The sequence below is a fragment of the Nansenia antarctica genome, assembly GCF_963989245.1.
Source record: "Nansenia antarctica genome assembly, chromosome: 17".
NCBI classification, from domain to species: Eukaryota; Metazoa; Chordata; class Actinopteri; order Argentiniformes; family Microstomatidae; genus Nansenia; species Nansenia antarctica.
The window spans coordinates 19,438,396-19,452,110 of NC_137687.1; the positions used below are offsets into that span (position 1 = coordinate 19,438,396).

The 13,715-nt window shown below is 48.2% G+C and overlaps 1 protein-coding gene across 1 annotated transcript in view; it reads left to right on the forward strand.

Annotated features, from left to right (window-relative positions):
• Positions 1 to 762: 762 nt before the first annotated feature.
• LOC308172343 (major vault protein-like) overlaps positions 763 to 13,715 on the forward strand; it is a gene marked incomplete at its 5' end in the record, with an annotated part of 52,577 nt that continues 39,624 nt past the window's right edge. The window contains 2 exons of the mRNA XM_080547255.1: positions 763 to 929; positions 12,666 to 12,861. Coding sequence (XP_080403381.1) covers positions 763 to 929; positions 12,666 to 12,861 — 363 coding nt within the window. The remainder of the gene's footprint in view (positions 930 to 12,665; positions 12,862 to 13,715) is intronic.

The following is a 13,715-nucleotide window of genomic DNA, read 5'->3' on the forward strand; positions in this document are numbered from 1 at the left end:
TCCTATGGTGCAGGACACTATGTGCAGTATGTGTATACTCTCTCTCTCCCTCTGCTCAGGTGGTTACTGCTGGAATGTATAGTGTGTGTGTGTGTGTGTGTGTGTGTGTGTGTGTGTGCGTTTGTGTATAATGTCCCCATGCTTAGGGGGTTGTCTGTGTATGGGAAAAGACACACAGTTCTTTTCTTTTCCAGTTTCGAGTCCAGTTTGGCCAGTCTGCGCCATCAGTCTTTCTTTAGTGTCGTTGTCCAGAGAGTTTGTAATCACCGTTCTGTGGCACTCCCAAAATGTGTGTGTGTGTGTGTGTGTGTGTGTGTGTGTGTGTACATGTGCACATGTGAAATATTATACTTAGGCTACTTACTGTATTTTCCTACCACAGTTGTTGAGGAATACGATATGGCTGATTTCCCCTCAGACTGGATGAGTCATGTTAGCTAAGTGGTGTTGTCCTTTGTGTTAAAACTGGCACAGTTTACTTCTGCTGTTACTATGCTCTGCTGTTACTATGCTCGTACCAGTTGTAGTCGACCAACTCGGCTGACTGGACCCCTTTTCCATACAGTATGAACACTCTTGGTTTGAGTGAAGTGCTACGCAAATCATCATGACCCCTATGATGTCATCCGTTTAAAAACAACATTTGCACTCGCTCATTCCTAAATAGCTTTAAGTAGTGAAATAAGCACAGCGTAGAACATTCAGGTGTGAGACTATTGCTCTGGCGTGTGATCAGAATGAGCCCTCTCCTCTCTGCTCCAGATGGCATCCAAGAAGAGCGGTACCAGAGGCGCGGAGTCTGAGGGGCTGCTGGACGCGTCCATCATCCGGATCCCGCCCCACCACTACATCCATGTCCTGGACCAGAACACCAACATAGCCCGTGTGGAGACTGGACCGCTCACCTACATCCGCCAGGACAATGAGAGGTAAGGTGTGTGTGTGTGTGTCTGTGCGTGTGTGTGTCCTTCCTGGTCCTGTGTAGGGTGATGAGTGTAAATGTGTATGTGTCTGATGAGAGTGTGTATCTGTCTGTTATGGTGGGGGGGTTAGGGAAATGAGAGCTGTAGATATCAAGTAGGGAAGTTGACAAAGCTAGGTGACGTGAGGTTTCAGGTGGAACAGAGAGGAGGAAGTGTTTGATTTGATTTATTAGGATGCCCATTACTCATGCAAAGCATCAGCTACTCTTCCTGGGGGGTATTCCACGAACGTTGATTAGTATATCGGCGATAAAAATAAATGCAGCGATCAGGCAACTCATTATTGGAATTCAAGCCTCAGGTGATTCCTCGAACGAGGATCAGGCTTGTGTCATGAGTGTTCACAGAACACCTGCTTAGAAATCCTCGATATGCGCGCGTGCACGCAGACATAAAGAGCCCTGAAGAGTCGAACTGTCGAAATGAAGATACTACACTCTTTTTGCGCAGCACTCCTAATTATTGATCTTTATTAAGACGAAAAATAAGATGTAAAATAGTGCAATACTGCCGCAATTAACAAGGCGAGGGAAATGGTTTGGCAAATTGCTGGCCGAGAAATTGCTGACAGATTAAATGCGTAGCTCATACTAGCCCCAGTTATTGTTATATGTTCATATTTTAATAAATGAATATTTACTACTGTGGTGATATCAGCAGCAGGCTACAAACCATCATATCGTCACAATGGCATAGTGGTATTGACCGCTGCCATGGTATTTTTTCGTAATTTTAAGACGGTGGTTCAAATCCCTCTTCAGACACACTTTTTTACTGCATTTCGTTGTCTGAATCTAATCTAAAATCTCATCTAAAAAAGTATGTAGGCTATAAAATGATTGTGCAGGCTAATTTACAAGAACTGACACGATTACAATGGTGTTTGAAGCCTTTCTGAGTAGTAAATTATGTTCTTCTAACTGGACCCTGGATTTGGCATAGATTATTTTTTCTTATGATTACTGATGGATAGATGATTCACTTAGACAGATATATATATATATATATATATATATATATATATATATATATATTGTAAATCGATTTGCATGAAGGCTTCGGTTAAATGTAAAAAAATAAAATAAATGTTGAATTAAATCAAGTCTCGAACAGGCAACCTTCGGAACTCTAGCTGGCTGCCTTAACCACTGCGCCAGCCACACCGCTGTGATGACGGAGATGCAAGTTGATAGACATACCTATTTTATTTATTTTTTACACTTTATTTATTTATCTATCGATCTATCACACTTTCAAAATATCAAGTTATCTATCACACTTTCAAAATATCAAATTATCTATCTATCACACAGTCAAACTATCTATCTCGTAAAAAGTGGGAACTAATATGTGACAGGGCATGGTTAAAAAGTCCTCAACTAGGGCAAAATCTTTTTTCTGTTTTTTCCAGATTATGAAAGGGTAGATTGTAAGCTTTAAAATGATGTGTCATACATTGAAATCTGAAACAAGTTGAAGAAGTCATGGATAGTTTAATGGTGATACCCCCTGAACCACCGTACTGAGATATCTAGCCTCAAACTTCTTCAGAGACGTTTTTCACAGAGGTAATGAGTGGGAACAATAGCTGGTTAACTCCACCCTAATCACTCCCTCAAGACAACCACACCTCAAGACAACCACTCCCCCATTACACTACCTGTCATTATCTACCTGTCATCTGTCAGTGGGGTTGTCAGCTAACCCTCAGGAAGCAAAATTGCAGGGCTGACACGTTTAAATAGCTAAATAATAATAATAATAATAATAATAATAATAATAATAATAATAATAATAATAATTCAAGATTCATGATTCATCATCATTTTATTGCCATGTGTGCCAAAAGTTTATTACGTCCCATTACAAGTACAAGAGAGTAAAATTCATGGCAATGGAAAAAATTAGGCAAGATACAATTGAGCAATACAATAATAGAATGGTCAAAAAGTATAATGTTGTGTCTGTGTGCATGCATTTATCATTATAGTCCATAAAGCATCTAGTGGGACTTCGGTGTAGTTCCTTCCCATCCCATCTGGGCATCAAAGCTCTAATAAAAAAAGAAGACAGTACATTTAAAATGATTGCCCACTGTTACCAACACCACTTTTACAAAATAGCCTACTACTATCTTAATAAAATAGAATTGCATACAATGACAATGACAAATACCTGAAGTGCTGGTGACTCATCAAGGTGTCATCTCTCAGAACCTCTCACCTCCTCATTCTGTAACACAGATGTCAGGTCAGAGGTGTGGACACACTGCTACTGTAGGTTTTCCATAGACTCAGTGTACTGTACTTGTACTGAAGACATTTCAATTCACAGTATTATTCTACAGCAAATCTACATATCAATGAATTAATCATTATTTTTGATTCCACATAACATTATCGTTCATTACAAAAGCATTTACGTTTTCTATAATCTATTACATCTCTAACAAAGCTAGCTAGCTAGCTAACAAGCTAACACTTGTTTGGCTAGCTGGTACACACACACAAACACACTAAAATGGTGCATGAAACATATTACACTATGTTGCATGTTTAGTAGGTCTGCAACAAATGTATTTATTCATTATGTTTTATCTTTGACAACCTATTTCTTCCTCCCACCATCTCCTATTAGTGATGGTGGGAGGTGGTCTGATAACTGATGCTAACAACGGGGCTGATGCTACCTTACTCACAAAACAACAAATAACTGTTTGGCTTATCTAAGTAAACAATACAAAATCCTAGTATACAACACATGTAACTCACTAAAACTTACCCAAGAACACAGCAGAAGGTCTGTCTGCAGACGACTGTCCCAAGAATAGTGAACTGATGTGGAGATCAATGTCTGAAATTCCGTTGTCATCTGTCATCGTCAGATTCGGAGTTCGGAGTTCCCGTTCAGAGTTCCCATTATGTATAGTCCAATATGAAGGAGTTCATTAATTGCCCACGGTGGATATTTCTGCCTGCTTTTGAAATTAGCTTCAGCATCCATCTTGTAAACTTGTAAACAGATCCACATCGCACATGGCTCCTTACATACAGCTGGGGTGGGCGTGGCTACACACACAGCCACACGAAAACGAATAATACCCCCCTCCCGACTTTGCTAACTAAATGTAGGTATTTAGTGAATGTAAAACTGTTGGATATGATATCGAGTGGGTTCTTCATCGCTTCGTTTGTCGTCCTATGCCAAAAACTGGAAAACACATTTTTTCACAACAAGACTTGTTTGGCTCGATTGCGAGGTTTCAAAATGGCCGAGATGGGGACCTATTAATCAGACGCTGTCACATATTTCCTTCAAAGACACTTGAGGAACTGTCGTTCAGGATGTAGTTTCCGCCTGTGAGACTTTTTTGACGCACGCATTACCTAAACCAGCCTGTAAGTCTGCTCGCGACCAGAATTACTCAGAAGGATTGGTTGCATAGCAACCAAGCAGCGAATTAATTGAGCCACATTGATGGAACCGACCGCAAGCTTAAATTAGCGCCCGGATCTGATTTAAACCTGTATCAGAGTTAATCTTGCTTTGTGGAACAGGGCCCAGGGGTCCACACGAAACATATAAAGGAAATCATCACAAAAACATATAACAAAGAAGAATAACATCAACATGCATGTCCAACGAATATAACACGGCCTTAGTTTTTGGTGAGCATCACAAAACACAGAACAAAGAAGAACCATCCACACACAAAAATAAATAACACAAGTAGAATTAAAATACTCAGTTAGGAGTACCGTGACTACACACATCTCATGCGTCTGATTTTATTCTGGGTTTTTGAGACCATGTGACCTGGTAGAACGCACACCGCAGAAAATGTAGGCGAGGTGCTGGCAACGGAGCAAAGTCTAATTGAAGCCACATAAAAAAAGAAATTAAAAAAACATTGTTTCGAATTTGTTGTGTAGTTTTGGGAAGTGTGTGTGTGTGTGTGTGTGTGTGTGTGTGGGGGGTTACCACTGGTGGGGTGTGTGCGTGTAGTTACCTCTGGTGGGGTGATGTGTGTGCATCAGAGCTGAGTGTAAGGTCATGTTCTCACATGAAAGTCCGAATCATGACCCGGAGCAAGTGGAGGAGATTGCATACATTATTTCTCTGATTTGCGTTCTCACAGCCCTTTATGTAAATGAAGTAACATACGCAATCGAAGCAACAGACATGGTAGTTGATTGGTCATAAAAATTTAAAATTGCCCGTTCGTCACGCTCTTATCCAGATCAACACACATGCGCTGTTGTTTTCCTATGGACTGCCTCGAGCAGCGTTCTCACCAAAAGCAAAGCAAAGTGATGGATGCGTCGTTTCTAACCGGAGCGAAACCACCCTTTTCAAGCGGAGCATGCGTCGGTTGTTTGCTCCAGGAGCAACTTCGAATGCACGTTCTCACAGCTCCAAACGACGCAGAGTGTAACCAGGGAGTAGCTAAAAGGACTGTAGAATTTAGGAAGGGCTGGTTATCTAACTAACTCTGAGCTAAATAGGCAGTGCAGGAGGATACAGGCAGGGGGCGCCAGCAACCCTTTAGACTAGCAGTATTATCGTTAGCATTAGCATTAGCATTAGCATTAGCATTAGCATTAGCATTAGCTACCAGACAACGAAACACACAGCAACGGTATCCAATATGAACAAACACATTTATTATACAAATTATATCTATATACCTCCCAAATATACTCCCTCCCCGCCGGCCACACACACACTCACTCGCTCACTCACAGTACCTGGCCTGGAAAAGGCTTAAAGTCCCGGACTGAGAATGAGCTCGTTGAGGCCTGGTTGGAGCTCGCATGTGCTTCGAGGAAGGTAGCAGACAAAGGGGGGGGTGACGTAGCAACTCGAAGGGAAAGGGCCTTCTTCGTAGTCCACGACGAGGTGTGAAGGGCTCAGGTCCGGGGGTCCACGGTAAGCTCCGGGGGAGTCAGCGGTCGGTCGCAATCCACTCGTGGAGGCGACGGCTCTGTCCACGCTTGGGTCTCGCTTGGTCCAACGTTAACAGCCGGCTGCTGGCAAGGCTAGCGAACGGGGACACAGCTAAACGGGCTATCACAGTTGTGAACTCGATAATCACTCTTGGCGTCTTCAGCTTCAGCACGGTGTGCTTGTTACTGACTCCGCCATCTTAGGTCGACTTCTCGTTACTTCTCTCTCGTTACTCTCTCTCGTTCTGATTCTCGTCACACTGACGCACAGAGCACTTCCGTCCCTATATATACACCACCGAACCTAGCATCCGGGTCACGGACACACCCCGGATATACCACGTCATTAAACATATACATAAACATTACAACAACAATACATACACCTTCATGAAACGTACAGGAATAGTATAGAAAATAATAAAGGAAATAACAGGGGCTGATTCGGGGAAACTAAACTGGCTCTAAACTGTGGGCCTTCATAACAGCCGCCCCATGAAACCCTCGGTTTCATTTAACTAGGGAAGGCACACTGGCTAGGCTGCTCTAGCAGCGTGAGGTAGGAGGTGATAGTGTCCTTCGTAATTTGAGGGAGCTCAATCAGGCGTGCCACAGGTCGGGTGTAAGTGCGACCACCAACGTCCACGATGGCCGTCCGCACCCTTCCATCCGGACCCGGCAGGACCTTGGTCACTCTGCCTGTCTGCCAGGCGGCGCGTGGAAGGGACTGGTCGATCACCAGTACCACGGCACCTTCGGACAAGTTGTCTCTCTCCCTCGTCCACTTCTGCCTGACTTTTTTGTCAATCTCCATCTGCTTTCTGGAAGACTCCAATTCTCTCTCCAGCCCAGCTATCTGGGTTTTCAGCATGTCCCTTTGCTGCTCCACATCCAACTTCTGATCCTCCATAGGTCGGAACTTCCTCTGGGTGGCCTCTCTCAACTTCGTTTGCTTGGCAATCTCCTGACGCATCTGATTCACCTCCTCCTCTTTAATCCTGAGGTCAGATGCCCTTTGCTGATTGTCCAGGGACTGTTGCTCCATACTCAAGGCGTTGTGCTCGTTCTCCTGCTGGAGTTTGGTGTTTCTGACTTGCAGCTGCTCCAGCTCCTTTGTGGTTCTCTCATGGTTGATCTTCTGCTCCCGCAGCTGCTGCTCCAGCCTCTGCTGCTCCTCTCTGCTTCGCTGGCCCGGCTGGTTCAGCACTTTGATGTCCGACTGCTTGGCGTCCAGCTCCGTGTGCAGCTGCTTCACTTCCTTCTCCAGAGACGTGATAGTAGTCTGGTCTTCCTGGGATAGCTTTAGTGCAGTGGCAACCTTCACTGAGTTGGTCACTGTCTCCGCATTCAGCTCTCTGCATTTTGTCATCAGCCGCTTCTCACTCACGTGGGACTTCAACAGGGCACTAGTCAGCTTCTCATATTCAACCCTGAACTTATCCAGGCTCTTCTCTCCGACCAGCTCATCGAGGACCTCCTGGAATTCCTTCTGCAGGGAATCAAAGCTGTTCCCCTCTCCCTCGGGTTTCTGGACGTTATCCCGTAGCGCCGCATTCATGGAGTCCACCCTGGTGTGAAGGCAGTTGATGGTCTGCACTTCTTCGGTTCGGACATGGAGGGATGACGTAGCTCTCCCGTTTCTATCTCTCCACTCGGTAGCGCCTTGGAGGGCCCACCCAAGCGCAGTCTTAACAGCCATCGGGCAGCCTCGTGGTCCTCTCAGCGGAGGACGGAGCGACACGATCAGTGCAGCGTTGTCCGAGCCGATGAGAAGGGTTGGCTCCGCTCCTTCTATCGGATGTAGGTCTACTCGCCGTAGGTGGGAATATCTTGCGCGTAATCTCTCCAGGGGGTAGTCGTAGCGGGAGAGCGCTAGCTGGTCTGCGGTGAAGACATTCTTAAGCCGATATCTGTCCGACGGCCGCCCCGCCGGGGAGATAGAGAAGTTGATCCTCGCCCCGGTGACCTCTTTAAGGTCGCGACGTATCGTGCGCAGAGTCAGCTTCTCCTCAGTCCCTTGGAGCCCCAACTGGCGCACTGCCTCCTGGAGAAGGATGGTCCGTTCCGACCCGTCGTCTAGAACGGCGTACGTGTCGTACACAGCGTTGTTGTGGTGAAGTCGGACCTTCACCACCTTCAGTAGGACCTTGGAGCCGCTGCTCCGGGCTGGGTCTAGGTAGTAGACAGGTGTTGCCTCTTCCGGTGCGCTACCGGACCTAGGGCTTCTGGTGCCCTCCGTGGACCTGGCGAGGGAGACCTCGTGTAGGATGTTGAGGTGGACCTCCTCACAGCGGTTGCACTTTCTCCTCAAGGTGCAGTTCTTAGCCAGATGGTCGCGCCCACAGTTCCAGCACCTCTTGTTCTCCTCGAGCCACCTCTGCTTGGCCTCGGTACTCAGGTTGTTGAAGTCACTGCACTCATTGAACCAGTGCTCGCTGGTGCAGTACGGACATGGCGGTGGACCTCTCCGTCCCTTTTGAGGGGGTTGAGAGGAATCCTTTCCCTCAGGTCGGGCTTTCCTCTCTCTCCGAGGCTCCTCCTCCGTGTGCAGCACTCCTACTGGGCGTCCTCTGTTCGAGCTCGGCCCGTCCCAGCGGTCTCCTTTCTCCCTCTCCTTCTTCGGCTCAGCGTAACCCATGGCGTCTACGTTGGTGTCATGCACTTCCTCCAGTAGGAACTCCGCGAAGGCAGCCATGCTCAGACCCAACTTCCCGGGGTTACGAACGCGCTGCTGTCGCCGGAACCTCTCCTGCCGGAAGCGTGGGATCTTGCGGAGCAGCCGCTCTACGTTGGAGGTGCTGTTGATCTCGCTGGCGCCAGCTGGGCCCTGCGTCTTCAGCATTCCAACCAAGGTGTGCACGCGGAGCGCGAAGTCATCCAGCGCCCGGTCATCCTTGATGGGGGCCTGCTGTTCGAGGGCTTGCAGTTCAGCAAGGGCGTGGTTCCAGGGACGACCGTAGCGGGCATCCAAGTCGGCGAGCGCTCTGGTGTAAGGTGTCGGTGCGGAGGCATGGGCCAGAACCATGTTGTGGGCTCTGGGGTTCCTCACATGCTGAAGGAGAATCGCATATTTGTAGGACTCTGAGCAGGAGTCGTCCAAGAGCGTGTCTAGGCAGATGCGTAGTTCCACATACTGGCTCCTGTCCTCGTCCTTGAAGAAGGGGAACTTGGGTCCCTCCACCTGGGGAAACATCCTGTAGTGGATGATCGGGGCTGGAGTGACGGTCTGGGTGTCCGGCCTGCATGCCTCTTGGTTCACTGGAGGACCTAGGGGTGTGCTACGCTCTTGGGGAATGGCTCCCCTCCCGGGCAGCGACGCTGGCTCCCTCTGGGCCGCGTAGCGGTCGGGTCCCTGGTCCTCTTCTTTCCAGGTGGTCAGCTGGGCCTGTAGTTGGACAGTCATGGCGGGGGTCATGGAGCCATCGGCGGGGGGTTCAGGAGATGGCACTCGAGAGGGCCGTGCGGATGATGCTCTGGAGCTACGGGCCGACGGAGCTCTGCTGATGCACACGTCGCGCATGGTCTGCATCATTTCCTCCATCTTCTCCGCGTGCAGTTGCTCTCTCGCCATCTGCCTCTCCGCCGCGCGTTCCGCCCCCTCCATCTGGAGGCGCTCGCGCTCGAACTGGCTGCGTTCCCTCTCTAACGCCTCCTGGCGCTGTCTCTCCGCCGCACGTTCCGCTCCGTTCATCTGGAGACGTTCACGTTCTAGCGCCTCCTGGCGCTGCCTCTCCGCCGCGCGTTCCGCCCCCTCCATCTGGAGGCGTTCACGTTCTAGCGCCTCCTGGCGCTGCCTCTCCGCCGCGCGTTCCGCCCCCTCCATCTGGAGGCGTTCACGCTCGAACTGGAGGCGTTCCCGCTCTAACGCCATCTCGGCCTGTTGGCGCATACATTCTGACAGCGCGGCACTACTCCCTCTGGAGTGCAGGCTATCCGCCCCAGAGGCAGAACTGCCCACGGAAACCCTGGACCGGGAGGAAGCCACTGAACGGCAGGAGCTAGGTCTCGAGCGCGCCGTACTGGGAGGCAGATCGTTAAGGCTGAGGCCCTCCCTCTTCCGCCCGCGGGCGCTGTCGGACCGGGCCTCTCCTTCCTGCTCTTCCGTTTCTACGGCAAAACCCTGCTGTTCTGCCATCTCATCCTCAGGCTGGTGCTCTTTGATGGCTGTCTCGGTGCTAGCCACCCGCGCGCCGGCGGACACCTCGGCCTCTCCGACCACTGTATCCCGTGGAGTGCGCTCCTCGCTACCACTCAGTGAGCTTTCGAGCTCAAGCTCATACTCCTGTAACCTCGGAGGCAACCGCGGGACTCTCTGTGGTCGTGGCTCTGGCTCAGGGGGCGGAGAAGGGGGGGTAACTGTCTTGTCTGGTTGGCTGCGCTCAGCCATGCTATCACTACACAACCTATCCGGCTCGAAGGACCAAATGTAACCAGGGAGTAGCTAAAAGGACTGTAGAATTTAGGAAGGGCTGGTTATCTAACTAACTCTGAGCTAAATAGGCAGTGCAGGAGGATACAGGCAGGGGGCGCCAGCAACCCTTTAGACTAGCAGTATTATCGTTAGCATTAGCATTAGCATTAGCATTAGCATTAGCATTAGCATTAGCTACCAGACAACGAAACACACAGCAACGGTATCCAATATGAACAAACACATTTATTATACAAATTATATCTATATACCTCCCAAATATACTCCCTCCCCGCCGGCCACACACACACTCACTCGCTCACTCACAGTACCTGGCCTGGAAAAGGCTTAAAGTCCCGGACTGAGAATGAGCTCGTTGAGGCCTGGTTGGAGCTCGCATGTGCTTCGAGGAAGGTAGCAGACAAAGGGGGGGGTGACGTAGCAACTCGAAGGGAAAGGGCCTTCTTCGTAGTCCACGACGAGGTGTGAAGGGCTCAGGTCCGGGGGTCCACGGTAAGCTCCGGGGGAGTCAGCGGTCGGTCGCAATCCACTCGTGGAGGCGACGGCTCTGTCCACGCTTGGGTCTCGCTTGGTCCAACGTTAACAGCCGGCTGCTGGCAAGGCTAGCGAACGGGGACACAGCTAAACGGGCTATCACAGTTGTGAACTCGATAATCACTCTTGGCGTCTTCAGCTTCAGCACGGTGTGCTTGTTACTGACTCCGCCATCTTAGGTCGACTTCTCGTTACTTCTCTCTCGTTACTCTCTCTCGTTCTGATTCTCGTCACACTGACGCACAGAGCACTTCCGTCCCTATATATACACCACCGAACCTAGCATCCGGGTCACGGACACACCCCGGATATACCACGTCATTAAACATATACATAAACATTACAACAACAATACATACACCTTCATGAAACGTACAGGAATAGTATAGAAAATAATAAAGGAAATAACAGGGGCTGATTCGGGGAAACTAAACTGGCTCTAAACTGTGGGCCTTCATAACACAGAGCAAAGCACATTTTATCCTAAACTCCGATTCCATGTGAAGCAAATGTTCTAGTGAGAACACACCCTAAGCTGCCTATACAAACAGACAGGGGTTTTCAGAACATTCTTTTTTTTTTTACAAAGGAAAGAAGTGATGCTTTTAACTAGAGGTGGGACGCGATTAAAACAAATATCAAAATAATTAGAGGCTTTGTAATTAATTAATCACATTTTAATCGCATATCAATATTTGACATGAGAAGCAACAGTTTTCAATTCAAATGTATTTGGTATACGAGTGAATCAATGAATACCGTAGATCCATAAGCTTAAAGCAGCAAAATCCTGTTTATTTTAGCTACACAGACCGATCAGACAGATCACACAATGTACCTAACCTAATGTTACACTAACCCTCCTCACCCTCCCCTACCCACCCAAATATCCTTGGTCAAAATAATAAACAGACCAACAGTTTAACATAAAGTCACAAGTGACATCTAAAATGGTAACAAAAAAACCCCACTACCCTTCACAGTAACAACAAACCCATTGGTCTCAGGATACCTCTAAGCCTGCTACTTTTTGCTTCTTCTCTTTCAGCCAGTTGCTGAGACAAACTAGCCTGTTTACATGTTCAGAGCTCAAGGCTGCCCTCTTTTTCTACACTATGTTGCCTGCAAGGGAGAAAAGTCTCTCACCAGGGACCGAAGTGGCAGGGCTGGCCAAATACTAAAAGAAAAAAAGCAAAGAATGCATTCAAATGCATTCAAAAGTAATTTAAAAAGTAAATGCGTTATTTTTTCTGCAATTTATTAATCGAAATTAATGCGTTAAAGGCCCAGCCCTACTTTTAGTTTAACCTCATCAACTTTAAGCCAGAAGAGTCGGTCATGCATGTGGATGATATTGGGACAGACGAGGGCTTTGGTCCATGGCCAGACTGTGACCCTTGACCTTTGCTCTCCTGTAGGGTGCTGTTCTCTCTCCTGACTCTTGACCTCTGCCCTCCTGTAGGGTGCTGTTCTCTCCCCTGACCCTTGACCTCTGCCCTCCTGTAGGGTGCTGTTCTCTCCCCTGACCCTTGACCTCTGCCCTCCTGTAGGGTGCTGTTCTCTCCCCTGACCATTGACCTCTGCTCTCCTGTAGGGTGCTGTTCTCTCCCCTGACCCTTGACCTCTGCTCTCCTGTAGGGTGCTGTTCTCTCCCCTGACCCTTGACCTCTGCCCTCCTGTAGGGTGCTGTTCTCTCCCCTGACTCTTGACCTCTGCCCTCCTGTAGGGTGCTGTTCTCTCCCCTGACCCTTGACCTCTGCCCTCCTGTAGGGTGCTGTTCTCTCCCGTGCGGATGACCATGGTACCCCCGCGCCACTACTGTGTGGTGCTCAACCCCATCGCCCGCGACGACAACGGCCAGGCGCTCTTCGACCAATCGGGGCAAGCCAAGCTTCGCCACGCCGACCTGGAGATCCGCCTCACCCAGGACCCCTTCCCCCTCTACCCTGGGGAAGAAATCCAGCAGGTAGGGTGTATGTTACCACCTCTACCCTGGGGAAGAGACCCAGCAGGTAGGGTGTATGTTACCACCTCTACCCTGGGGAAGAGATCATGATTAATCGCAGCCATCGATTGATGGCACTAATTAATATATAATTATATTTCAATATAATTATAATTGTATTATTTTAATTTTATAATTATATTTTAGTTGGTAAAAGACAAGCTAGGCTGAAATTGTCAGAATGAATGTCAATCTATTGCCTTCAAGTCACTTGACAGTGATTAGAAAAAGTTTTGTTTTGTTTTCTCCCTATCTTCCTCACATGGTCAGCAAACACACACAAACACACACAAACACACACACACACACACACACACAACACACACAAACCCACACACACACACACTCTACCTCGGATCGAGGACAGTTGCAGTACAGTAGAGAGTTTTCTTCCGTGTCAGAAGCGCCTCTTCTACTTCCCTTCGGTGAACTTCCTGGCCATTTCTATGCTACTAACAGAGTAGCTTGCTAGTAAGAGAACGTGTTTAGAAAGTGTTTTTCATACAAAATAAATAAACAAAATATTGTTTTTTACTGTAGTGGAAGATGGCCTCATTTCCAGTGAAGTAGCCGCCATCTTGTTGTAACATTTTTTGTTTATCCTGCTTCTTCATCACTTTGATTGGTCCAAAGAATGTAACCAATGTGAAAACTCTATGTGCTGACGTTAGCACTATTATAAGATAAACCCCCCCAACATGGAGTATGCTGACTCTCAGAATCCTCCCCCAGTCACTATGGACAACCAATCCTGCCTTTACACTACAGCTGTTTGCACACACCCCATGTCAATGTGAACACTCAATTACCCTTTG